Source organism: Urocampus carinirostris, chromosome 2, assembly GCF_059441175.1.
Source record: "Urocampus carinirostris isolate Australia breed hairy pipefish chromosome 2, RoL_Ucar_1.0, whole genome shotgun sequence".
Classification (NCBI taxonomy): Eukaryota; Metazoa; Chordata; class Actinopteri; order Syngnathiformes; family Syngnathidae; genus Urocampus; species Urocampus carinirostris.
Window position 1 is genome coordinate 4,436,035 of NC_142350.1, and position 26,143 is coordinate 4,462,177.

The 26,143-nt window shown below is 37.8% G+C and overlaps 1 protein-coding gene and 1 long non-coding RNA gene across 3 annotated transcripts; one reads left to right on the forward strand and one right to left on the reverse strand.

Moving 5' to 3' along the window:
- Nucleotides 1-2,213: 2,213 nt before the first annotated feature.
- On the forward strand, nucleotides 2,214-9,429 carry eomesa (eomesodermin homolog a). 2 transcript variants are annotated; one of them, XM_088328452.1, is made up of 6 exons: nucleotides 2,214-3,123; nucleotides 4,221-4,375; nucleotides 6,274-6,395; nucleotides 6,471-6,629; nucleotides 7,183-7,244; nucleotides 7,326-9,429. In XM_088328452.1, exons 1-6 carry the CDS (start codon nucleotides 2,465-2,467, stop codon nucleotides 8,077-8,079), a joined length of 1,911 nt encoding a protein of 636 aa, XP_088184578.1. In that variant the 5' UTR covers nucleotides 2,214-2,464; the 3' UTR covers nucleotides 8,080-9,429. The 2 variants fall into 2 exon arrangements, with proteins under 2 accessions (XP_088184578.1, XP_088184580.1); XM_088328454.1 differs by having other exon boundaries at nucleotides 7,329-9,429.
- Nucleotides 9,430-23,214: 13,785 nt separating this feature from the next.
- LOC148370718 (uncharacterized) lies at nucleotides 23,215-25,411 on the reverse strand. Its single transcript, XR_015849707.1, has 3 exons — nucleotides 24,984-25,411; nucleotides 23,913-24,076; nucleotides 23,215-23,814 (listed from the first exon to the last, which is right to left on the reverse strand). It is a non-coding gene; the product is annotated as an uncharacterized LOC148370718 (long non-coding RNA).
- Nucleotides 25,412-26,143: the final 732 nt, after the last annotated feature.

The following is a 26,143-nucleotide window of genomic DNA, read 5'->3' on the forward strand; positions in this document are numbered from 1 at the left end:
AAATGTACTGGCTACAGTTCTAAACCTGTACAATCACACCAGCGTGTATACATCCTGATCTGGGCCGAGCTCTCCAGTGTTTCACACACATTATGAAGTGGTAGAGAGGTGACACGGCCAAATTGTGCCCCTACTTCTAAGGGAATCAAAATATATTCTCATGAGTAACATAGAATTTTGTCTGGGCTAAACTCTCTCGTGCCCCACGCACATTATGAAAAGGTTTGGGGTACGCACGGACAAGTGGTCCAGCTACTATTATAGAAATTGAAAAAATATTCTGATAAGATACATAAATACTGAGAGTTTTATAGACAAAATATTGAAGGAATATTTAAAGATTTAATTCCTGACTTGGTGATGTTTATCTGCATATTTTGGAAAGCTTGCCGCTTCTGATGGACAGACGGTTTGTAGAGTTTAATTAGCCCCCACGCCCGCTCCAAATGGCCCAGCAGCATTAGTCCCGTTTTAGGAGCAAGCCAATCAGCCTCCAGCAGAGAACCAATTCCTTCGCTGCAGCTTTGAGGCTGTTGTTGCATTGATTTCGGTATGAAGGCAACAAAATACATGCAAACATATTTGGTGGGAGAGGGCGGGGGCATTAGGAGCCACACTCTTGGTCACAAGATGCCTAGAATCGAGAACGACGCGCTGGAGGAAACCAGGAAACAGGAGAGGAAACCATGTTAACTGCTGCGCCTCACATTACCGCTAGAGGTCACTAAGAAAACGCAATCACTATTACCAAGATGCAACATAAATATTGTATACGTTTATGCGTGTGAGGGAATGTAAGAGGAAAGAAATTAAACGCATTTGTGTTGAAGGTAAAATATAGTTTAACATAATTTTATGTATTAACATTTATAGCTTTGATGTTTTATTTTATTAGTTTGTGAAAAAAATAGGTTATTTCTTTGAAGGGGTTTTGACGTAGGTAGGTAGGTAGGTAGGTAGGTAGGTAGGTAGGTAGGTAGGTAGGTAGGTAGGTAGGTAGGTAGGTAGGTAGGTAGGTAGGTAGGTAGGCAGGTAAGTAGGTAGGTAGATCGGCAGGTCGGTAGGCAGGTAGTTAGGTAGGTAGGTAGGTAGGTAAGTAGGTAGATAGGTAGGTAGGTAGGTAGGTAGGTCAGATAAATGAAAGAAAACCGGCAGAACCACAAAAAGGCAAATATATAAACATACAAATAGATCTATAATGGAACACCAGACAGAGAGTAAGCGAGAGAAAGTGGAGGGAGAGAGAGTGAGAGAGAGAAAAAGACATAGAGAGAGACATAGGGAGGGACATAGACAGACAAAGAAATAGAGAGACATAGAGAGACATATAGAGAGACATAGAGAGAGAGAGAGAGAGAGAGAGAGAGAGAGAGAGAGAGAGAGAGAGAGAGAGACAAAGAGAGACGGACAGAGATAGACAGAGAGAGAGAGCGAGCGAGAAGGGGAGAGTCTAGAACATAATATGGAACATAGTTTAAGAAATCAAGAAAGAAATCTAGAACTGAAGCACAACGGAGAAGGGAAAATCCGGAAAAGGTGAAACTGGCAGACAGAAAAAAAATATCTTGAAACTAATAATGGCAGATGGGTAGGTGAAAATCTAGAATAGAGGCAGATGAGGTAACCTGAAAGAAAACCATCTGATAGTTAGATATAGAGCAATCCAGGAAAAAAGGGGCAGATTGAGACATAAATAAAGATAGACCAGATAGAAAAATGTATACTCGTTAGCTAAAAAAAATCTGGAAAGTATAGGTATATTAACAGATGAATATAGATGGTGTAACTGTAACTGAAATGATTTAATACAATAAATCTATCACCCAGTGAAGTTGAAAAAAAAAACGCTAGAAAATGTTAGGAAAAATGTGGCACATTATTTCTGGTCTGTGTGCTTGATTAGAATATTTTTTTCTTTTTTGGGTGGCGTCGACGCAAAACATTACAACGAGGACAAAATCTCGATCTCAGTTCATTCTCGTTTTCGGAGAGAAATTGTTTTGAACGAAAACTTTTCACACACTCTCAGATTTTATTTGAAGACGATCTGTGCTCCTATTTTATTTGTTAATACGAGGAGAGCGTAATTAAATTAGTGTAAGCATGCCATTGGCTGCAGGAGAAGGCCGGTTACCCCAAAGCTCCTCCCCGCGCCCCTCATTTGCCCCCCTCCTGCAGCCCGATTTGTCCGTTCGGAGGACCAGGATCTTCTCAAAGTCATGTCCACACTTGCACATCATTTCAAGACACAGCACAGAGAAGATAGGGAGAAAACAGGTAGTCAAGAGCCTGACCAGGTTGTCTGCAACCTCTCAATCACTGCTCGATCTCGCTGGGATCCTGCTGCAAGATCTGCTGCGCCCAAATCTTTTTTGAAATTCGTAAATTCGTGATTTGATTAGATTTTTTGGGGAGGGGGCGCACAGTGAGCCCTGCACCGGACTCTCCCCTCATCTCGAGAAGCATGCAATTGGAGAATCTTCTCCCCGGCGGTCTCCCCAAGACTTTTTATAACCTGTCCTCCAGCGACAGCTCCAGCACCAGCCCGAGGCCGGTATCGCAAATTGAGTACCAGGACTCGGAGCGAGCTGAACCAGAGGCCAAGAAATACCTGGCACAGGGTTTGATGGGTGAACCGGACGCCGGGGACGCCCGGAAAGCCTCACCTGTGGGCGGTGACGACGACCCAAGCAGTGGACGCCGCTCCTACAACCTGGATGAACTCGGCTCCGAGCGCTATTTCATCTCCTCCTCGCAGTCCGATATGGGCTGTTCGCTTTTCCCTTACGCAGGCCAGACGGGTTCTGTGTACGCAGGAGCTGGAGGGTCCCGGTACCCTGCGTCGCTTCATTACGGTTCGGTTCTGCCGCCGGGTGGGTTTTCGTCGCCTTCCGTGTGCGGCGGTCGCGCACAGTTCGGAGGAGGCGGTGGAGGAGGCGGCGGTTATCAATTCGGGCAAGGGCCCGGGTGTTTGTATCCGTCGTACCCTGGTGCAGGGATCGGTTCCATGTCGTTGCCCGGTTCTGGTGCCGGACCCAGAGCGCAAGTGTATCTTTGCAACCGGCCTTTGTGGCTCAAGTTCCATCGGCACCAAACAGAAATGATCATCACCAAGCAGGGCAGGTGGGAAAACCAATACGGCCTATTTTAACTGATTTGAATTGTCTTTATTGTCAATGATATCAACGTTATGAAACATTCTATGCAACGAGATTGGACATGTATCTCCAGGATAAACCGGTAACAAGATTTCAAAGATTAGAAAAGATAAAAATACTCTCAGGATAAAAAGCTGAAGCAATATTTACAATGCCGTGCTTGAAAACTGACCTGAGCTGTAATAACAATGCAATACCTGTGAATGAGAAAGAATAGTGCATCGTAACAAAAATCCAATGAAATCAAGTGCAATAACATTTATCGTAAAAAAGACACAAGGTATATATTTTCACAATTTCATGCAATAGTAGACAGTTTACGTGCTTCTTACTTGGGCCATTGCCACACTTAACGAACGCAGAAAACTGTGAAAACTTAAATACAACTTCTTTTGTTTCTTTTTTGTTGCTAAATGAAACTGTGAGAAGATGTATAGTATTGCATAAGATTGTGAATATAGATACCTTGTGAGTTAAATTGTTTTTTTAATTGTTGCCGCTAAATGTTATTGCACTTATTTTCATTGCCCTATTAATTGTTACAATTCACTTTTATTTTCATTGTATTATTATTATTATTATTATTATTATTATTATTATTATTTTAACTTAGGCCCGTTTTTCTTAGCACTATGTTGCAATCAATGCTTTTTTTGCCTATCCTGATAGTCTTTCATCATTTTTCTCTTCAGTCTTTATTACACGTTTTACACTCGAGTGCCATGTGTAATCTCGTTGTATACAGTGTTTTACAACGTTGATATCAATGACAATAAAGACTATTCTATTCTATTCTATTTTATTCAATTCTATTTTATTCTATTCTATTCTATTCCTTTTCACAGTTTTGTGCGCATTTTCATATAGCAGCAGCAAAAATAAAGTTGCAAGACATGTTTTATATGTACAAATTGTGTGTATATATATATATATATATATATATATATATATATATATCGCGTTTACGCACAAATTGACGCGCTCCATTCAATAGAATCCACATGAAAAGCCTGCAAATAAAACCTGAACGAACTACATATATCTATTTTAACTTTCTGCCAGGCGAATGTTTCCCTTCCTGAGCTTCAACATGACCGGACTGAACCTGACGGCCCACTACAATGTGTTCGTGGAGGTGGTTCTCGCTGACCCGAACCACTGGCGTTTTCAAGGAGGGAAGTGGGTCACCTGCGGCAAAGCGGACAATAATATGCAAGGTGTGTGGAATGCCTCTTTTATTAAATCGGTTTTGATCCATGTCTGAATAGAACAGAAGGCCTAAAAAAACGAATAAAAAAGAAGTATACGAAGAAAGTAAATGTATATTAATCTTAAAGCGCTAATTTTCTTATTTTATATAACTGTGCTAAATGATTAATTTGTTAAATTTATAGTCATTTTCATTATATTTGAAATATCTCACAAGTAAATTAAACTAAACAATCTATTTATTTCCGTCTTTTATCAATTATTATAATGTATTTTGGTTTTAGACGATTGATTGTATTTTTTGGGGGGGCAGGGTAATTTCAAAATAAAATAAAGTCAAACAAAGAAAGAAAATAGGCAAATCAATTTTTAATTAATGTTTTTTACTGCTAGTAATTTGAATATACAATAAATATATCTTTTTCAATTATTAATTATTTGGTTTGGTTACATTGAAATAAAAACAAATTTTGTGTTATTGAGTGTTAAAATAAGCTTGTCCACTGATTTTACAGTTACAAGATTATAGAATAGAATAGAATAGAATAGAATAGAATAGAATAGTATTTATTGTCGATGATATTAACGTGGTGAAACATTATTTTATGCAACGAGATAAGACCTGCATGGCACTTAAAGGTAAATAAAGACTTTAAAGAGAAAAAGAACAGAGACGGTCAGAATAGGCAAAAAATATTTGCAACGTAGTGCATAGAGACTGGCACAAGCGATGATAATAATAGTGCAGTGAAAGAATAGTGCATCTTAACATTATTGCAATGAAAAGGGATTCAACATATAATAGAACATTCAAAAATAGTATCAGTTAAAAACCCACCCCACACCCTACCTCCAACATTTTATAAATTGTTAATTAATTAAAGGGAATTTAAGATATAAATAGCATTGATATATTAAATAGTAAAGCAATGAAATTGATATAAAACTTTCTGCCATCAAATTTGCAGATAAATATATAAGATACTTATATTACAATGAAATATAATTTATATGAATTCTAAATTATTTAATACAAGTAAATCAATAAAATTAATATTATTCATTCGTTCATTTTCCAGACTATGCTCACGAGGCTTGTGAGGAAAATCAATTTGATCAATTTTACGAATGACATAATAATAAAACGAAAACACAACCATCTACCATACATTTCTATGTAAATGAAAGAACGTGCTGAGTTTTGCAAAAAATAAAATACCGTCAAAATGTACAAATGATATAGATTATAAAATAATTACTTAAAAATTAAATTATGTAAACGGTAAATGAAATTATAAATGAAATATTTAAATGGAAATTCAATAAGATAACTTATGAGCTAAATAAAATAAAATAAAATAAGATACTCCCCAAAATAAGATGATGAATTATATATATATATATATATATATATATATATATATATATATATATATATATATATATATATATATATATATTATATATATTATATATATATATTTTATATATATATATATTTTTTTTTTTTGTAATTTTTTTTTCAAAAATGAACATTTTTCCAGATAGTGTATAATCTATATGAATGGATTCAATGAATGTAAAATTCTATTAACTATGAATTCTTTGAAATCAAAACAAAACTGAATTAATATAAATGATGAACTAATTAAATTAAAATACATCACAATCAAATTAAAAGGACAAATTATATAAATTATGTAAACCATATATATATATATATATATATATATATATATATATATATATATATATTCTCAGCAGGCTGTGGACTGACCAAGTCTCAGGGGGTGTGTCTCGGGCGAGTGCAGCCTGGTGGCGCTCATCCCTCTCCAGAATAAATACAATCTACTATTCATCCCCACACTAATACACAAATTAAAAAACATGCTGTGAATTTTTGCAGGCAACAAAATGTACGTGCATCCCGAATCTCCCAATACGGGCGCTCACTGGATGAGGCAAGAAATCTCTTTTGGAAAGTTAAAACTGACTAACAACAAAGGAGCCAACAACAATAACACGCAGGTAGGAATATATTTATATTTAAGGAAACGGCAGTTTTGGTCATTATTTCCTGCAACAAGACCTTTTTTTTCACAGATGATCGTCCTGCAATCCCTGCACAAGTACCAGCCTCGGCTGCACATTGTGGAGGTGACTGAGGACGGCGTAGAGGACATGAACAATGAAGCCCGAGCCCAGACCTTCACTTTCCCCGAGAATCAGTTCATCGCCGTCACTGCCTACCAGAACACAGATGTAAGGATTTAAGTTTGTTTACAAAAACAGAACCGTTTTTTGGTGATGTACCAGCGACTAGTTGTGGAATTTAAAGAGTTTTTGGTGGGCAGTCCCTAATAATTAGAACAACCCCTGTAACAAAACGTTTTCTCCACATTCAAGAGTAAAGTGACCGTTTTGGACTTTATGGAGACTCTATGGTTATGAATGTCAAAGCTTTCTTCCAATTGGAAATTGGACCCTTATTCAGAGCTAGAAATGTAATTTTTTTTTATGTTCAAGCGGACAAATCATTTTGTCACATTGTGATATGTTACACACCGAAATAACACAAATTGAGATTTCTGGTAATTTTTCGTTTTCTGGGTTGCGTCAATGTAATACTGTACTTATAGTACTAATAGTAGGAAAACACGGTACAATTTAAGCCCCACATATAGGCTCCTAAATCTGGCCTTTGGAATGAAAACAATAAAAATCTAATGTTAAAAAAGTAGCGGGGATAAAATGATCATGACGGTAATTAGCAGCTGCGATGCACATGGCATCATAAAAGTTTTCATTTTTGCAGATCACTCAGCTGAAAATTGACCACAACCCCTTCGCCAAAGGCTTCCGGGACAATTACGACTCGTAGGTTCCCGGCCTCGATGCCTTCACCTGCCGTTCTCTCATCCTTTTCCTGTCTAACCGTAATCCTTTTCCCGTTTCAAGCAGAATGTACACGGCGCCTGAGAGCGACAGACTCACCCCGTCGCCTACTGACTCGCCCCGCTCCACCCAGATTGTGCCCGGGGCCCGCTATGCCATGCAACCTTTCTTCCAGGACCAGTTTGTCAATAACCTGCCACAAAACCGCTTTTATGGTGCCGGTGAGCGGGCCGTGCCGCAAAACAATAGCCTTTTGTCGCCACAAAGTGAGGACGCCGGTGCTGCTGCACAGCGTTGGTTCGTCCCACCCGTCCAGCAACCAGGCGCCAATAAACTGGACCTGGGTTATGAAAACGACTACTCCACCGGAGGTCTTCTGTCCTACGGGATCAAGCCGCTATCCTTGCAAACATCTCACGCTCTTAGCTATTACCCAGACTCCGCCTTCGCTTCAATGGCGGCCGGTTGGGGAACCAGGAGTTCATACCCACGCAAGATGGCCACCGGTCTCCCTTGGTCACCACGCCCGAGCCCACCGACATTTAGCGACGAATCACCGGCGAAGGACAAGCTGGAGGATGGAGCTCCGCCCACAGTGGCTCCGCCCCCGCCCACCTGGATGGAAACGCCACACCCGCTGAAGTCGTCGGATGCAAACGAGGCAAGCTCGTACGCTATGGTGTGCAAAAGACGTCGAATGTCACCAACAGGATCCAGTGCCGAAGACTCGCCCACTATTAAGTGCGAAGACATGAGCGGCGAGGACTACAATAAGGAGAATCCGAAAGGCTACTATGCTTTCTATACCAGTCCTTGAAACCGTGCCCCAGTCCCTGGGACTGTACCCACCATCCTTATCCTCTTTTTCTGGAAAAGTGCCAAAACATCGTGTTGCGCACCCCCAAAAAAGCTGCACACTTTTTTTGTTTTTGTTTCTGTGATTGGTGCTGTTGTCAACATGTTATTTCCTTGAATCTGAACCCCCCTCCACTTGATAGAGGAACAATCCTGCCGTATGTAGAATTAACTTCCCTGTGGAGAATACTGCCAGTTTGCAACACTGACGCTTCTTTCCATTTCTTTGTCATTGGCGGTTGCTGTGGTAATGGACCAAATTCCATTTGCTTGGTATCATTAATATATGTATAAATGTATAAGTAAATAGCTACAAATAAATGCCACATGAACACATAGATAAATCACATAATACCTAGAAATATGAAATAAAGTAAATGTATTCATTTATTTTTGCATTTTGTGTTTAATCTAATTCAATTTGTATTTTGTCCTGTATTTTGTAATTTATTTTGTCATGTAATTTGTCATATATTTAGTATCTCGACCCTTCCTTGTATGATTGACATTTTGTCTTGACAAAATACACACTAAAATGCTTTAAAAAACAAATCACTAAATACAAGACAAAATACACAATAAAATACATGAATAAATGACAAAAAAAGAAAAATATACTCAATAAAATAAAGTGCAAAATATACGACAAATTACACAACATATTACATGACTCTTACAAAATACACAACAAAATACACGTCAAAGAATTTTCTACAAAATACATGATTAAATGATGAAATAAATGACAAAAGATATGACAAAAGTACACAACAAATTAAATGACAAAATTACCAAATAAATGAAAAATTACACTTCAAAATACACCACAAAAAAAACAAAAAACGTTTTTGAAAAAAGATATGACTAATTGACAAACTAAATACAAAAAAAAGTGACAAAATACACAACAAAATACACGGCTAAATAGCAAAACAAATAAACAAAAAACTAAACAAAATTAAAAACAAAAGTCACCACATAATACACTATAAAACATATGACAAATAACACAGTATTACAAGCTTTATTTATGTGTTGTATGGCATACATTTGTAGCTCTGTATTTATTTACACATTTTATTTTACATATGGCAGGATAGGTCCCCCATATTTGTCGACCCATTTTTTTATCCCTTCCAACCAATGGCATTGGTTGACTCTGCCTCCGAGACCCGCCCCGGCCTTTGTATTTAAATGGTTTCCGTTATACAGTATTCGTGCACTTTAGAACGTGATGTACTTTGTACAAATTGTCTTGATGGAGGTTGTTATTACATGGCGAAATAAAGCTGCTTTCCGCAAAGCGTCACTGCGACCGCGTCGTCCTCAGTCTTCTTCGGCGTCCCAAAAATGGACAAAAGTCATCCAGCGTTACGTAGAATTCTCGTAGGAGTCGCACGAGGCTCTTTTGTGAATACATTATGGATAAGGTGTGAAAAAGTCATGCAAATAAGCTAGCAGACAGCCTGTCACTTTTCCGCTTATAGCGCTGTCGACACCTTCCCATCGAGTAGATCATAAAATTGCAATTATTTTTTGTTTTGGCAAAATATTCAAAGATTCCTTCACAAAGAAGATTGGTTACTCATCCTTTCTAATTGATATATTTATGCAAAATCAAAGTTGTTCAAAAAAACCCAATTAGATAAACTCGCTAAGAAACCAACTGGTGATTGTTATCCCCAAGGCCAACATGAGTAGTTACTTATTCAACCTATTAATAGTTTTTTTGTACCACTATATGAAATTATACACATATATATATATATATATATGTATATATATATATATGTATATATATATATATATAGTCATTAAGTATATGTTCTATTTTATTAAATGTTTATCAATTGTTTATTTTGTATGAAAATTGTACCTGTTAAATATAAGAAAAACCTACATTGGTGTTAATAATAATTGAAATTATTAGTAATATTAATTACATTTTCCTGCAATGTATTATGCATGATTATGCAGTTTTTATATACTTTATCATATTAGATATTTACTTTATTATTATCGTTATGTATTTTATCCCATTTGGTTTTATACAGACAACACTCTCATTGTTATTTACATATCAATAGATTTTTTTTTTTTTTATTTGATAACTAGTTTAGATACACAAACTGTTCAGGGTGTCCCCTGCCCACTGCCCGAAGATAGCTGGGAGGGGCTCAAGCACCCCCCGCGACCCTACTGAGGATAAGCGGTGCAGATAATGGATGGACGGATGGATAGTTTAGATACATTTGACAAATTATAATCTTATTTTTTCCATTTCCATCAATTATTCGATCAATTATTTGATTGATTGTTTATTTAATTTAATTAAATATAATTTAGAAAAATATCACATCATCGGCATAATTAAAATAACTTGATGTGGCTCTCAGTAATATAATTCAGTGGCATTGTTGTTTTTATTACCTTTCTCTGATAAATTAATTTTCATTATTTCGTCCATCGGAACACGTTATGAATTCTTGATGTGCAAATCGATAAAAAAAAGAAAAAGAAAAAAAAAGAGCAACGCTCGGAATTCCTTTCATAAAAAAATATTTATATCAAAATATTTGCCGGGTCCTTGAGTCCTTCTCACCCGTCTGTCAAATGGATTCGCCTGCTGGATTTTTCTAATTAATTCCGTAGAATTCTGCCTCCAATTAACACTTCTTAACAAGGTAGATTACCGCCGCCTTTCTGAGAAGCTGTTAAAAAAACATCTCCAGCAGCAGCTGAACAATAAAAACATTTGCGTGTCAGCAATTTAAATGGAGCATTCACTTTGAAATTTGGGACTTAAATCAAATATCGTTTACTTTTTTGTGAGGGGGTGGAAGGAATATTTTTTTTTTCCACTTTTTCCCCTCTGTTTCCTTCTTTAGCCACTCATGTTAAACACTTGGCAGTAGACTATAACTCGATGCTATCGTTATTGTTGGCTGCTCCATGTTAATAAAGCTAGCCGTTTATTTCAGTCTTTGACCCATTTTCCCCTGTTTTCATCTCCAGCCACTCATGTTAGTCACTTGGCTACAGATAGCCGCTACTGCTATTGTCCGTTGCTGCTGCTATCCTTCAGTGTCACTTGTGTCGTAATGCAGGCTAACGTAGCTGAGTTCCGTGATTCAGCCATCTTCAACTTCTTTTTGACTATTTCCTTCTCTAGCCACTCAAGTTAGCCACTTGGCTGCAGGCTATGGCTTGCTGTGAGCTCCTGGTTTCTCGTTCAGTGTCACTCACCTTCCACACATGAGCCCTGCATGAGATGGTCGCCAGGGCCAGAGTGGACCTCTTTTTCAGCCCCGGAGTTTTCTACCCAAAGCCTGCCCAGTTAGAGATAGAGGGGGAATTTTATGAATGGAACAGCAGCAAGCTCTTGATGATGCATTTTTATTGGGAAGAAATTCAGGTATATGTTCATAAGTTAAAAGAAAACACTTTACTATTGAAATTCAAAGAAAAATGATATAAAGATTCTAATGTGGACGGAAACATATATACCTAGAGTATGTACAGTATTAGTAATCTGAAATCTACATTGCATTTGCCTTCCCAACAGATTGTTAGGCATTACACTAAACTCTTATAAATCTTATGAAGCTTCACACACATTTTAGGTAGGCTACTCAAAACATCAAAATCCTCCTAAGCAAAGCATCCGTTTCTGCAACTTTGTTGATGACAATGTCTTTGTCTATAGACATGAGAATTTCCTTTTCAGTCTACATCAGTATGAAAACAGTAAACTTCTTAGTCTTGTTGCACACATTTTAAAGCAGAGAAGCTCCGCACACATGCAACCTGAGTACAGGAAAGGTGCAACAGGAACTTACATGCCAGCCCAAGGAGATGATAGACATTTGTGAGGTTATATTGTGAGAGTCCTTGGTGTTTCTCTTTTTCTTTTTTTTCTTTTTTCTCCTTTTGTTACCTTTTTCCCAAACCTTCTTCTACTTTTTTCTTATTTTTCCCCACAAAATGTAAAAAATCGTACCTGTTTATATATATATATATATATATATATATATATATTGATAGATGACAGGCAAAAATTTTAAGATGAGTGAAATGAATGATATCGGTCTTTCTTTTAACACCTTTCTCCTTTTCCTGGCTTTTCGGCTCCAACTAGCACCTTTCTGCCCTCTAATATACCTGACTGATGCCATTCCTACTGTTCTGTGTTTTTTTTTTACTGATACAGAAGAATGGTGGTTGGCAAAACCAACTTGAGATTTAGGAGGGGCGAGTTCTCCCTGATGGTGAAACTCAACTCATCTCTTGTGCTGAATGTGGCTGACTAGTAACTGAATGCGCGAGTAAGGTTAGATAGTGGCAGATACATGTTCAAATTATTTTTCCCATCCAGCCAGCCCAAAATCTACCTTGACATGAGCCGACCCTTCTGGATATCTTTCGTTCTTCCCGAGTAGTCACTCCGGCATTGTGGTCACCAAGTCCCATCATTCAGGCATCTTTCATTTTCCCTACACTGTTTCCTTCTCTAGCCACTCATGTTACCTATTTTGCCTCGATGTATGGCTTTGCAGTAGCTTCTGCTTTGTCGTTCAATGTCACTCACATTCACAGCATGGCCTGCTAGTGATCGTTCACACGTTCCAGGATTCTGGCATCTTCCACTAATCTTCAATCTTCCACATATCCACTGTTTTCTTCTCTAGCCACTCATGTTAGCACATGGCAGCCGCTACTGTTAGCTTCTACAGTTAGCTTCTCCTGTTTCGTCCTTCAGTGTCACTCATCATACTCAGCTGCTTGTGCAGGTTAACGTTGTTGCGTCCTGTGATTTATTTTTCCACTGTTTCCTTTTCTAACCACTCTTACTGGCCACCTTTCTAAGCTTTCCACAGCTGTGTATGCAAGCTAAAATTGCAGAGTTCTGTGATTCATGCATCTGGTGCTTGTCATTCTTTTACAAATTTTTCTCTTTCTTTTTCACCAGCTTCTTATGTTGGCTGCAGGTTATGGCTCGCGAAAGTGTTTTTGGTAGCTGCTCCGTGTATATGACGTTTTCTCTTGAGAATTTTTAATAGCATTTTTAGTAGCTTCTCCTGCTAGCTGCCAACATCTTACACCATTTCTCACCAACTCTAGCTTTTGGCTTTCAACTGTTTAGGGTGCATTTAACTTGTTTTTTGTGTTTTTGTTTTTGTCACTTGCATGGATTAACAGTGGCAATCATTTCCTGCCACCACATTAAATTCAGAAAATCTGAAAGTAGGTTTTGGAGTTTTATCCTTCAAGGTACCATATTGTATTTTTTTCCAATGCACAGGCTACAGCTCCATTCTACGCTACAGCAACCTCTAGTGGTGGATCATCACACACAATCACTTTAACGTGATTCCAATTAAAACAATCTTAACTGGTCAGACTTCCTCTGGAGTGAGAGCTCGGCGTGAGATGAGCCTCAAGTTAACGAGGGTCACCATTGTTTGGACGGGGAGTGGTTGTGGCACGGTCCCAGATCACTGATGCGTTCTTAATATCGGGAGGGGTCCACTCCCCCGGTGGTGTAACAGCACTTAACAGCACATTGATTTCAAACCTCCATGTCCCCTCCAGAGGCCCGACAAGACCCAGCGCCATTTGCCCGGATGCGGCGTGCCTGATCGGCGCCCCCCCGTAGGCCTGGAGGCGGGCACCGAGCTTTCCGCCGGGTCCCACCAGTCGTGTTGGGGTTTGGCAGCCGAGTGGAAATTATCGGTGTCCAAATCAATGCTGCGGCACTTTGAGAAGGTTCCCTTTGGGCGTCTCACCCGTATTGCTGACGACATACGGGTTTAACCGCAATGCAATGCTGTTTTCTCTGTCATTGGAAATCCTAGCAGCGCTGTCACTGCCGTGATTCAGGATCAAGTCCTGTTGCATTCAACACTGAGCAAATGGTACCACGTTGTACAATATTGGCGAACTACAATGCTCAATTACAACGTTGTGCAAGGTGGCATAGTGTGAGAATTAAACAAATCGCAATGTCTTTTCCTTTTAAATCTACAAACCTAATACCCGGTGATTAGACTTAGGGGCTCTCACTGCAACAAAACGGGTATAATTCCTGTTGCAGCCAAAGCTCAGCAAATGAGGTCAGCAATATTTGTTGACTGATCAATCATTGCTCAATTAGGGCGATATGCTACCATAACACCTCGGAATTGGGCACACAAACTTTACGCGTGTATTCATCAACACTCCACTTATTGAAACATAAATATTTTGTTTGTTTGTTTGTTTGTTTGTACATGATTCAATTGTTTGTTTGTTTGTACATGATTCAAATTGAATCGTTTCTTCCGGCGCCGTCACGAATGGCAGCCACTCCAGCAGCTCCCGTGTTATTTTCGATTGTTCTCGATTGTTCTCAGCTCAGGGATGCTGCTGGAAATGTGAATTTCCCTTCGGGGATGAACAAAGTATCTATCTATCTATCTATAAGGCATCTTTTTTTCTGTGCGTCCTGGTACTGAACCACCTCTTTTCTCCCACCTAAAAATGCCCATCAATTTATTACTTTTTTAAATCGACCGCATTTTCAAAATTTAACAACAGCAAAATCTTGACTCGAGGCAAGTATTTTAATCCAAGGGTGCTTTATTTTGAAGCGAGACTAAGCGTTTTTGCATGAATCAATTTCAACGTTTGCGTTATGGTAAAACTTTGCTACTTCTGGTTTTAGAAAGGCGAATCTGTTTTTCTTTAAAATTCTGGAGACGTACTGTGTGTCGCAAGTAAAAAATAGAATGCGCTATAAAATCTTTTTTAATTACAAAAGATTGGCACTCCAATATTTGAAAACAATCAATTCGCATCAAAACATTTGCCAGTTCTACTTAAGTTCTTTAGTGCAAATATTGTTGTAAATTCCCATATTGCTTTAGGGGCCTGCTCATTCTTATTCTCTATTTTAAGTGTTTTATTTTATTAGAAAACGTATAAAAGCACTTTTGTGCAACGTGTCGACTAACAGAAATATAAATAAACAAATGAACGAAATAAAAGTATACAGTTAACGTTCAATCATGTGCCATCTAACAGCGAGTACACCAAAAAGCAGGTGTATATATTTTTGTAATCTACTGTATATATTTTAGTTCGGACCAAGACATTGAACAGTACCGAGTAAAATTTTACCGAAAATATATTCCTTTCTCTAATTTGAAAGATGTGTTATTCAAAAACCGAAACGATGCTATTTTTGGTGTAATATATACATACAGTTGCTAAAAAACAGGCAACGTTGAAAGTTTATTTGTATGTAGATTTATACACGTGATTTTAATTTTCATTATTTTGTTTTAATTATATTTGGTATGCTATTCTGTATCGAACATTTCATCATTACGGACACAGTTTGGATGAAACAGTCAAACAGCAATATATATTGTTTCCAATGGAACGATTATAAACTTAGTAGTTAGTACCAGAAGTGACGCCTTTATTTTCATCATTCTGTACTATATTGCACTGTTATATTTTCAGTTTTACTTTTTCATTGACCCCCTTATCCTAACTACTCAAAAAAATGTGTGTCAAATTCCATACAAAATACAAATGTTAGTTACAACAAATAAAAGGGAAACAATAATTGCAGTGACGTTCGTTAATCTAAATAATTGCAATGTGATTGTTGTATAGGTGAATCACTGGATTAAAAAAAAATAATAATACAGATTGGGAAAAATTTTTTTTTTTAAAAATCATCAGTGACGACAGAGGAATCCAACAAAGTGATACACTACCGAAAGTGACGTAATGTTATTGAGGAACCTGTAAATCCGTACACTGGAATCAATTTTGATAAATAGCTGACATGAGATTATATATATATATATATATATATATATATATATATATATATATATAATATGAACTCTTTCCTTTTTTGTATTTTATAACAACTTAAAATAAAACTTTCAGCAACAGCCTGCGAAAAACAATCTACACTACCGAAAGTTACGTTATGTGTTCGACGAATTCAGCAAGTAGGACACAGGCAAGTTTATCAATCTTGTTATAACTGAAACATGGTTTTAATATAATTGAATGAATTTTAAAAACAACAATTTAAAAAACACATACTTCATATGTGTTGTTACGAATATTTAAAAAACTTGTTTAGGACACACGACCGCCTAGAAAGGCACAACCAAGGGAAAAGGCGTCATCGTGCGGCGTGGCGTTGTACCACCGCCTTTACAAGCATTTGTATTATCATCACTTGTTTTATGACTTTTAGTAAAAGTACTTGCCCCCAAATAATATTTCCTCATGTTGACCATCATTTTTGTATTAAACAATACTTTTATAACAAGGTGCAAGCAAAGTTCTTTTGTAAAAATGTCACAAAATACTGCAAACGAGGATACCAAACGGGTTTACCTTCAGTGCATACCGCGAAGGCAAAGGAATGCGCGTGTCCTGTGTATAACCCCTCCCATTCCGACCACTCACACAATTAAGTTGCTCTTGGCGCTTTTGCGAGAGCTTCAGGGTGTTTAAAATTGTTTATGTGTCCCTCCATCATTAAGTATCTTAACAATGAATATAGACTGTTAATGACCTTCCATAGAAAGGATTATTTAGTGATAAAACGTGGTCAGTAGGTGTGACACATTGACTATAGGTAAAAATCTGTGAGATATATATATATAGATAGATAGATAGATAGATAGAGAGATAGAGAGATAGAGAGAGAGAGAGAGATAGATCTATATATAGATATATATGTGTGTGTAACGGGTGTAATAATAACTTGTTTTATTGAAATTCCTGCTGAAATATGTGTATAGTTTTTGGTAAGTGCCCTGCAATGATGAGTCCAGCAGTGCCACCTGCTGGTATGGGGTGGGGTTTGTTTTGGCTTTCGACATGTGACCGAAAGGCGGGGTTTTGTTTGCAGTCTACAGAGCCAGCTGCCAACGGTAAGACACATCTTTTGGTGCTCCACAAAAGAAGTTAATTTTAAACATTATAACTACAGCTGACAAATCTCTCAACGTGCACAGTAATGTGATTGATGTTGTCAAGCTGTTTGGATTTATTTTCGTTTTGTTATCTGTTGTGCTAAAATGTTAATTCCCCTTATAGAGATCAAAGAGATCAAAGCCAGCAGAGAAGTTAATGTTGTGACTCATTTCATGTGCAGGTAAATTGTATCCGTTTTTACACTCATTATTGTTATTATTTCTAATTTCTCATATATATAAAAAGGATGATGTTGGTTAAAATTCAGACTAAAGAAAAATATGTTGAATTCATTATAAACGTTAAAAAAAACACTATACGATCTCTTGTTAAAAGTATCTTGTTAAAATGGATGTAAAAATGTATTGTAATATTTTAAAATATATTTTATGTAAATTGAAGAGAAAGCTCTTTGATATGCTTTGGGCAGTCTACAGAGCCAGCTGCCAACGAGATCAAAGACATCAAAGCCAGCAGAGAAGCTAATGTTGTGACTCTTTTCATCTGCAGAAACTGTAATAAAAACCTCATCATCCAGTCCAGCGTGAATGTGGATCTTTGGTGGGACAGGTACACCGCTGTTACATATATATATATATATATATATATATATATATATATATATATATATAATATACTGGACTGAACAGCTTTGCATGTGTGTCAAATGGCTCTGATAACAACAATACGTTGACCGATGGTGCAGGTTCTATTCTATATCCGAGCTATAGGACCCGTGAAAAGAGCAATATATGGCTCGCGAGCTGTAAGTTCCTGACCTTCATTCTTGATGACGTCATACTTTAGGTCCCAGTGCGATGGCTTCGAATGTATGCAATGTGCAGCAAACAGGTTTGTCCTTCTCTCTCAAGGACAAGAAGAAAGAAGTATGAGGCAACATCACACACAAGCTTTAGAATATAAGTGTGTCTTAAGCACAGATTTAAACCCTTCCACTGAGGTTTCAGATCATATCTCAGGGCAGAGCATTTCACAGCACCAGGGCCCAAATTGAGAATGCTCTGCGGATTTCTTCTTGGCTCTTGGAATCACCAGTAGACCATAATTTTCTGAGCGAAGGCTCTTAGCAGGAACTTAGAGGACAATCAAATCAGAACGATAATAGGGGGTAATTTTATGCAGAATTTTATGTTACCAACATAACCTTAAAATCTCATCTTGTGGCATATTTCAACTACATGGTTCCAGCTCGCCTCTTTTGGTTTTCCAAAGTACCTGATTCTTGGTACCACCTTTTTTTCGTGTCTTGGTATCACTAGGTCACAGGTTCTATTCCCGGCTCCTCCGCTTTATATGTCAAAGTGTCGGGCAAGACAATGAATCCCTAATGCCTACGATAAGCAGGTAGTTGCCTTGCATGGCTCACGCTGCTATTGGTTGGTTAGTGTGTGTAAAAGGGAAACTGTGAAGCAAATTGTAAACCGCTTCGGGAGGTCTCCAGTGACTCTTAAAGCGCTATATAAATGCAGACCACTTACACTTACATTTACCACCTCTGTCGAGGTTCCAAAACATGGTCCCTGCCGACCACTGATTGGTCAGAAAGGATCATCCCCGAGAGGTGCAGCTAAAAACAAGTCGGTGTATTACCTGAACAAAAAATGTTTTTTTTTTCCAAGTTATGGCTTCTTGTAATTCCGCCCCTTGGTCAGAAGGTGCAGTTTAAGTTCAGATCCAGCGGCGGCTGCTCACTCGGTGCAATACACAATGTTTGGTTCAAAGGGCAAAATCGAAGTGGTTCGAACTGCTGGATAGTAAGTATTATTTGTTTAAGAATTTACAATTCTGTGCTCTTTACCGGAAAGCTTCCCTTTTCTAGTTGGATGTATATGTGAAAGAATACTTTTAATAGAAAGGATTTAGGCAGAAAGGCGAAATTATAGACATTATAAATCACCTCAGACGACGCTTTGGCTCTAGTTGCTCGGCAACGCAACAGTAAACCTGGTAGCTAACGTTTGCATGTGTGTTAAAGTGACAGGCCAAGTCAGCTAAAAGAATATATATGACTCTTAAAGTGTCTGTTCACGTGAATCAGAACGCAAAGTCAGCGGCTCCTGAAAGGTAGGTGACTCCTGCAAGGCTGAGATCAACTGACAGCAGCTCAAAAAGTTCGAGTCTCATTTAAATTCGAGCAGCAAAGTTTTTCACCTCTGCCGCAATGTTGGCTTGCCTCACAGGTGGATGCCAACACGAAGCTTGTTCAGCTTCTGACTCATTTCCCAGCTGCAGGATTTGGGATCGCGCGCTAATAAGATCTTGTTAGCTTTACAATGCAGGCTACAATTAGGAGGTGAGAGTTTGTGCTCCAGCTTTGGCACTTCTATTTCTGATCTAGAGAGTGATGATGCTGGAGGTAGAGGAAGAAGCTTTATCTTTATTCTGTCAACACTACTTTACATTGCAGGGTTATTTAACTGACAAACGAGATAATGCACAAGAATCGAGCTTTGTTGGTTCCATTTGGGTGTGTTTTTCTTTTTAAACATTTTTGTTTTTTTACAGAAAATACTTTGCAAGTGGAAGTAGCGAATGGGAGTTTGTGTTTTTCATTTTTATTTGTTATTGTGATCATTTTTTAGCTATTAATTTTCAAGAAATTAGCACATAGTTTTTAATATATATTCTTTATTTTTACCAATACATCAATGTATGTATCTGTTTTTTTTTTCCAGTATTTACTTTGCAAAGGATTAGCCCACAAGAGTTTTGTTTTTTCCATCCATCCATTATCTGCACCGCTTATCCTCAGTAGGGTCACGGGAGCTCATCCCAGCTATCTTCAGGCAGTGGGCAGGGGACACCATGAACAGGTTGCCAGCCAGTTGCAGGGCACACAGAGACAGACAATTCGCCCGCTCATTCACGCCTAAGAACAATTTAGACCGGCCAATTGACCTAACATGCATGTTTTTGGAATGTGGGAGGAAACCGGAGTGCCCGGAGGAAAACCTACGCAAGGAAGGGGAGAACATGAAAACTCCACACAGGAGGTTCAATCTCATGACCTCAGAACTGTGCCGCACACATGCTAACCACTGGTCGCCGTGCCGCCAGTTTTTTTTTAAAAAATTTTATATACTTATGCATTAATATTTCATTACAGTGTTTACTCTGCAGCGGCTTGGCGGCTGAGTGGTTAGTGCATCTGCAGCAGAGTTCCGAGTTCATCCCGCTACCAGCCTTCCTGTGCGGAGTTTGCATGTTCTCCCCATGCTTGCATGGATTATTCTCCGGGTACTCCTGTTTCTTCCCACATTCCAAAAACATTCATGTCAAGTGGCCGATCCGAATTGTCCCTGGCTGTCCCTGTGTGCCCTCCAACTTGCTGGCAACCAGTTCAAGGTGTCCCCTGGCCGAAGTTGGCTGGGATGGGATCAGCACCACCACGACCCTAGTGAGGATAAGCGGTGCAGATTTACTCTGCAAAGATTTTCCACACAGGATCTTTTTTTTTTTAAAATAAACATTTTGAGAGGAATTAACACACGGGAGTTTGGTTTTTATTTTACAATCATAAATAATTTTACACTAACTGTTATTCAATGAATTTGCACATGTTTTTCTCTTCAATAACTAATTAATAAAATCGTTTTTTTTAATTTATCTTTTAATGTGTTTATTTTTACAACGATTTCCTTAGATTATAGAATAAAATATTGCATGCATTCCTTTACAAATATTTTCCCCCCAAAAAGAGAAAATTGTTATAGTCATACAGTATTTAAAAACAATCCTCTTGTGCTGTTTTTGTTACTGATACAATACTACCCTCTTGTGGACTCAAGCCGTAAAAACAATTCTAAAACTGGCAGCATTATAAATAAATATTTAATCCTCATTATGATTGTCTAAGGCCTTTTTATTACCATCCAAGATCATTTCAGGCAGTAGATAGGAATATAATTTATAAAGTTTCATGAATCATTTATTTTTCATATGAAAAATATATTAGAAAATATATTAGAAAAATACATTAGAGTTCAAATTCCCCAAAATACAATATAGTTTCTAGATACTGCTATCGTAATATAAAATGTATTTTTTAAAAGTATGGCCCAAAATAGAGTAATTTAAGGCGCTTTACAATAATAATTTCCCCGAATGACATTGTGAACAATAAAAACATAATTTGCATTTAATAAAAAAATAGAATAAAAGATAAACATGGCATAAAAAACTTACAATACTTTTTCGAAAGATGGGCAAAAAAAAAAAAATCATGAACAATTTTAAAATGTTTATTTGAATGAATTGGAGCATGGACAGAAACATTAATGATACATTAGATTTGTTTTGTTTTTAACTGGAAAAAGGATACTACACAAAAGTGGCGGGTCATTTTGACCCCCAAACCATCCTGGTAACTTTTTTTGTACAGTTTAGATGTAAATGTGGATTAAATCAGCATTTAATTTTGTCTCCAGCTGGGGCCAGTCTAGGAAAGGCCACTAAATTAAGCGTTTTTTTTAATTATTATTAGGGGATCACAGTGTTAGGTCATTTTGACTGAATACCATCGTGGTATTATTATTCTTTTTTAAGATTACCTGGAAATGTGAATAAAACCAACTTTTCAACATAGATGAGCGTGCAATTTTGGTCAGTACAGGTATAGATGCAGAAAAGGCTTTTGATGTTGTGAACTGGACATTTCTCTGTAAGAAACTAAGAAGATCTGGTTTAAGTGATGAAGCAGTCATATGCATTAAATACTTTTCCAGGACCCACATGCAAGAGTTAAAATAAATGGTAGTCTAACTGGACAAAATAATTTGGAATGAGGTACAAGGCAAGACTTCCTCAAAGCCTTTTCGCACTATTCATTGAACCGTGAGCACAATTCATCAGACAAGATGAATAGACATAAAAGGAGTAGTCAGGAAGAGAAGAACATAAAATAGTGTTGTTCGCAGATGACATAATAATGTATTGGTCTTTACCCGATACTTTTTTCCTAAATTAACGGAACTCCTAGAAATGCATGGTAAATACTCGGGCTATACACAATTTTACAACAAAGCCGATTATTTGGATAGCACGTAGCCATGTCACACATGCTACTTAGGTCTCATGCTTAATAAAATCATTGATGATTTTGCCAAGGGCAGTTTACAGTTGTGCAATACGTATGCAACTTTTAAATAATATATTCAACTCTTATTCCAAGAGTTAATCTCTTCCTGTAGCCCAGGGTCGGGAACCTATGGCTCGGGAGCCATATATGGCTCTTTTGATGACGGCATCTGGCTCTCTGAAAATTTCTGAACGAAACAAATTTTACTAATAATGTTACTTTAGCAAAATAAATAATAATAATAAAGTCAGAAAAAAACGTGTCAAAAAATAAATAAATTCACACATTGTAATTTATATATATTTTCACCTGCAACTTTTTGTTCAGGCACGCAGCTAAGAGCCAATCTGAGGCGTGTTCAGGAGAGTGATCAGACATGTAGTCTCTTGATAATCGCTTGCCGCGCACTGCTGAACGTTTTGTAATCGCTCACTGTGATTGCCTTACTAATCCAAAATGGCCGACGACAGTACAATGGATTTCGTTCTACAGCTTGCTTTGAGCGAGTTGGCTGATATGAGCGACAGTTCGCATATTGACACAGTTAAGGTTATCCTAAACGCAGTGGAAGGGTCATACCTGTCTTGCATTGTTCACAAACATTACCAGGCAATGTAAGACGATATATTACATCGCCAACAGCACTCGTCAGGGTGAGATCCTCCATCTTCTGCACTGTCGACGCCATGTTGGAAATCAAAGTAAGCGGTCTTTCTCCCGTGATTACTCGGGCACGCGAGCGCTCAATAATCACTGGCCGTTCAGAAGCTAGCGATAGCTCGCGATAGCAATCACTCACTCTCCTGAACACGCCTCTGTTCTCCGGTGAGCGGGAGAGTCCGCTACCCGGAAAGTCTAATTTTAATGGATAATTTACAACAATCTGCATAAGTCATTTTGAAGCAAAGAAGTAATATTTCCTCGTTTTTGGTTAGCTTTTTTTATGCAGAGTGAACCCTTCTAATCAAGAAGATGACGAAAAGGAAAAAAGATGAAGATTACCGTACGTTTCAGCAGGAATGGACAGAGCAATTTGCCTTTATTAAGAGAGCAGGTTATGCAGTGTGTCTTATATGCAATGATAAAATTTCCTCGATGAAACGGTCAAATATAAAGAGACACTTCGACACACGCCATGGCACATTTTCAGCGAAATATCCAGTGGGAGACAACAGAAAGAAGGCCTGTCAAGAACTACTTTCCACAGTCCAGGCTAGTCAGCAGCAGCTCTGTGTATGGGCCAAACAAGGTGATTTTAACTCTGCTAGCTTTGCTGGTTCTTTAGCAATTGTGAGGAGCGGGACGCCGTTTACAGATGGCGATTATGCCAAATCATTCATGCTTGATGTGGCCAACGAGTTTTTTGACGACGTTAAGGATAAAGATAAAATAATCAAACGGATAAAAGATATGCCTCTTTCAGCAAGAACTGTGCTGTGATGTCGAATCGAGAGGAGATAAAAACAAGTGAATGACATAAATGCAGCGGAGTTTTTTTCCCTCGCTTTGAATGAATCAACAGATGTCAGTCATTTATCCCAGTTCAGTATTATTGCACGCTATGTTGACGGTGACTCGCTGCGTGAGGAAAGTCTTGCCGTTTTGCCACTAAAAAGGACAACGAGAGGAGAGGATTTATTCAAGTCTTTCATGGAGTTTGCAAATGAAAAGAAACTACCAATGGATAAACTTATTTCTGTGTGTACCGATGGTGCTCCGTGCATGGTGGGGAAAAACAGGATTTGTAGCGCTGCTTCGTGAGCAGCAGAACAGACCCATCCTCAGCTTCCACTGTATTCTACATCAGGAGGCACTTGCTGTATTGACCATGTTTGGATCTACGGATGCATGCGAACAGTCGTTCTCACACCTAAAACACATCAAAACCAACCTGCGATCACGTTTAAAAGATGGAAGCCTAAACGCCTGCATGAAGCTGAACCTCACCAGGGCAAGTAAACATGGACAGATATGAATAAAACCTCAGCCTGCAGACCAGTTGATTGTTATAATTATAAATAATTGTTAGTTTTTGTTATTAACTTACAATGTTGTTCAAAACAAATTCTGTCTTATTATACTATAAACTCGTTGATTTTCCTCTTCCATTCAGCTGTTTTTGGTATTAAAATATACATATGGCTCTCCTAGGATTAGATTTTAAAATTTGTTTTTTTTCCGGCTCTTTCAGCAAAAAAGGTTCCCGACCCCTGCTGTAGCCCAACTTCATACCTCGATGCTGTGAAATCCTAGAACTGTGCAATACGTTGAGTGTTTAATACAGGTTGAAACTACAATGTTTTATACTGTGCAATCTTTCATTGTACCTTTAGTCTTTTAGAGTTGAATGTAATCGATTTTTGCATTAAATAGATCACGACGATTTCAACTCATGTTATATTGCTTTACTGATTCATAGAAAGCCGGAACTTACAATGATAACAAACAATAACAAATTGTATCATATATTTGATCAAGGAAATTGATAGAAAATAAACCAATGGCGTCTTCACTGTGGACCAACTCTCTAAAGAAAAGGTGTTAGAAGATAAAAAACAAATGACCACAATTTACAAAAAAGTCCAATCCTATATTACTGTTTGGCTACCTGATGCGCCACTGAAACACAGATAGCATACTGGTAAACCTGCAAGGTTACGATGTTTATGGCCAACAATATACTGGACAACTAAAGGTGAATACAGAAATCTAACAACTGCGATAGTATATGTTTAAAGTAATCGTGTTAGCCAAAGACAAGCTGAAGCTAAACTTACCCAATTGAAGATGGCTCCTTTTTTTATGCGGAGAGGAAGGAGTTTGCCTCTCGAGACAGCGTCTCGTTCTCCTGGGAGAGCGACTGTATCCCAGCCAGAGCTCTCGGAAAGAATTTCCTTTTGTCATTTTCTTCTACACAAACCGGAAGAAACGGACACGTTTTGGGGTGTTTTTTTCAGGTTCAATGCCACATTCATTATTTATAATAATCCTTTGGTTTCTTGAGGAACGAAAACGATGGATAACATTTACAACTCCGCTTCGTGGCTGGTCGGCGGTCAAAACATTCCCAATCAAGCCACTCGTTCAGACGCTTTTGTGAATTTTGGAGTTACTGTCTATCCATGATTTACTTTCTTCTATCCTGTTGTGTTTATCGAGGCTGGAAACGCGACTAAGGCAAGCCAAGTTAAGGTATTGGAAATCAAAAACATCACTCGGGAGAATGCGGAAGAAAAAGCGGGAGCGGCGTTTGGCATTCGCTAGAAGCTCTATAAAATTAATGTCATGAAAACACAGGTTCTTCCAATTTATTACGTTTAATCCCAGGAACTAAAAGAGAGATACAGTATTAATTGGAAGAGCAAATCAATATAATATTTAGAGGTAAAACCCATAAACGAAGTTATTTGATGTAAACTATAAAAAATTGAACGAAGAAATTAAGAGAAATCTTATAAAGTGGCTAAAAATATCATTATATATGAGTTCAAGATTAGAGGTAGAGGTAGTTAAGATTAGTCTCTTGCCAAAGTGCTTGTACTATTTCCAGTCCCTTCCAGTGTTGGTTCTCAGATCTCAATTCATTGAATGGGATAAGTGGATATCTAGGTTTATTATAAATACTCTCCAGCTTCCCAAATATATGGGGGGCTTTGCCAGGCCTAGAAAAATACATTTACATTTATTATTTAAACCAGACCACTGATTTAATTTAATGGTGTGAAGATAGTTATGTTGCAAAATGGAATTAGCGACGGCAAACACTGAGGTACAAAAATTTAATAGTATATAAAAAAAAATGTTTAAAAATGTAGGTAACCAGCTGCGAGAAATAACTCACAATACAATTCGAAGATGGAATAAGATAGCGAGAAAACACAATTTGGAAAGGGAGGCAAGAATTATGAGCTGGTTCATAAAGGGCTCCAATAATGGG

Excerpts from the sequence above, each read along its gene's own strand:
- eomesa (XM_088328452.1), top strand. The coding sequence starts at position 2,465 with ATGCAATTGGAGAATCTTCTCCCCGGCGGTCTCCCCAAGACTTTTTAT. Across the intron at positions 3,124-4,220 it reads ATCATCACCAAGCAGGGCAG|GCGAATGTTTCCCTTCCTGA; the intron begins GTGGGAAAACCA and ends ACTTTCTGCCAG. Across the intron at positions 4,376-6,273 it reads AGCGGACAATAATATGCAAG|GCAACAAAATGTACGTGCAT; the intron begins GTGTGTGGAATG and ends GAATTTTTGCAG.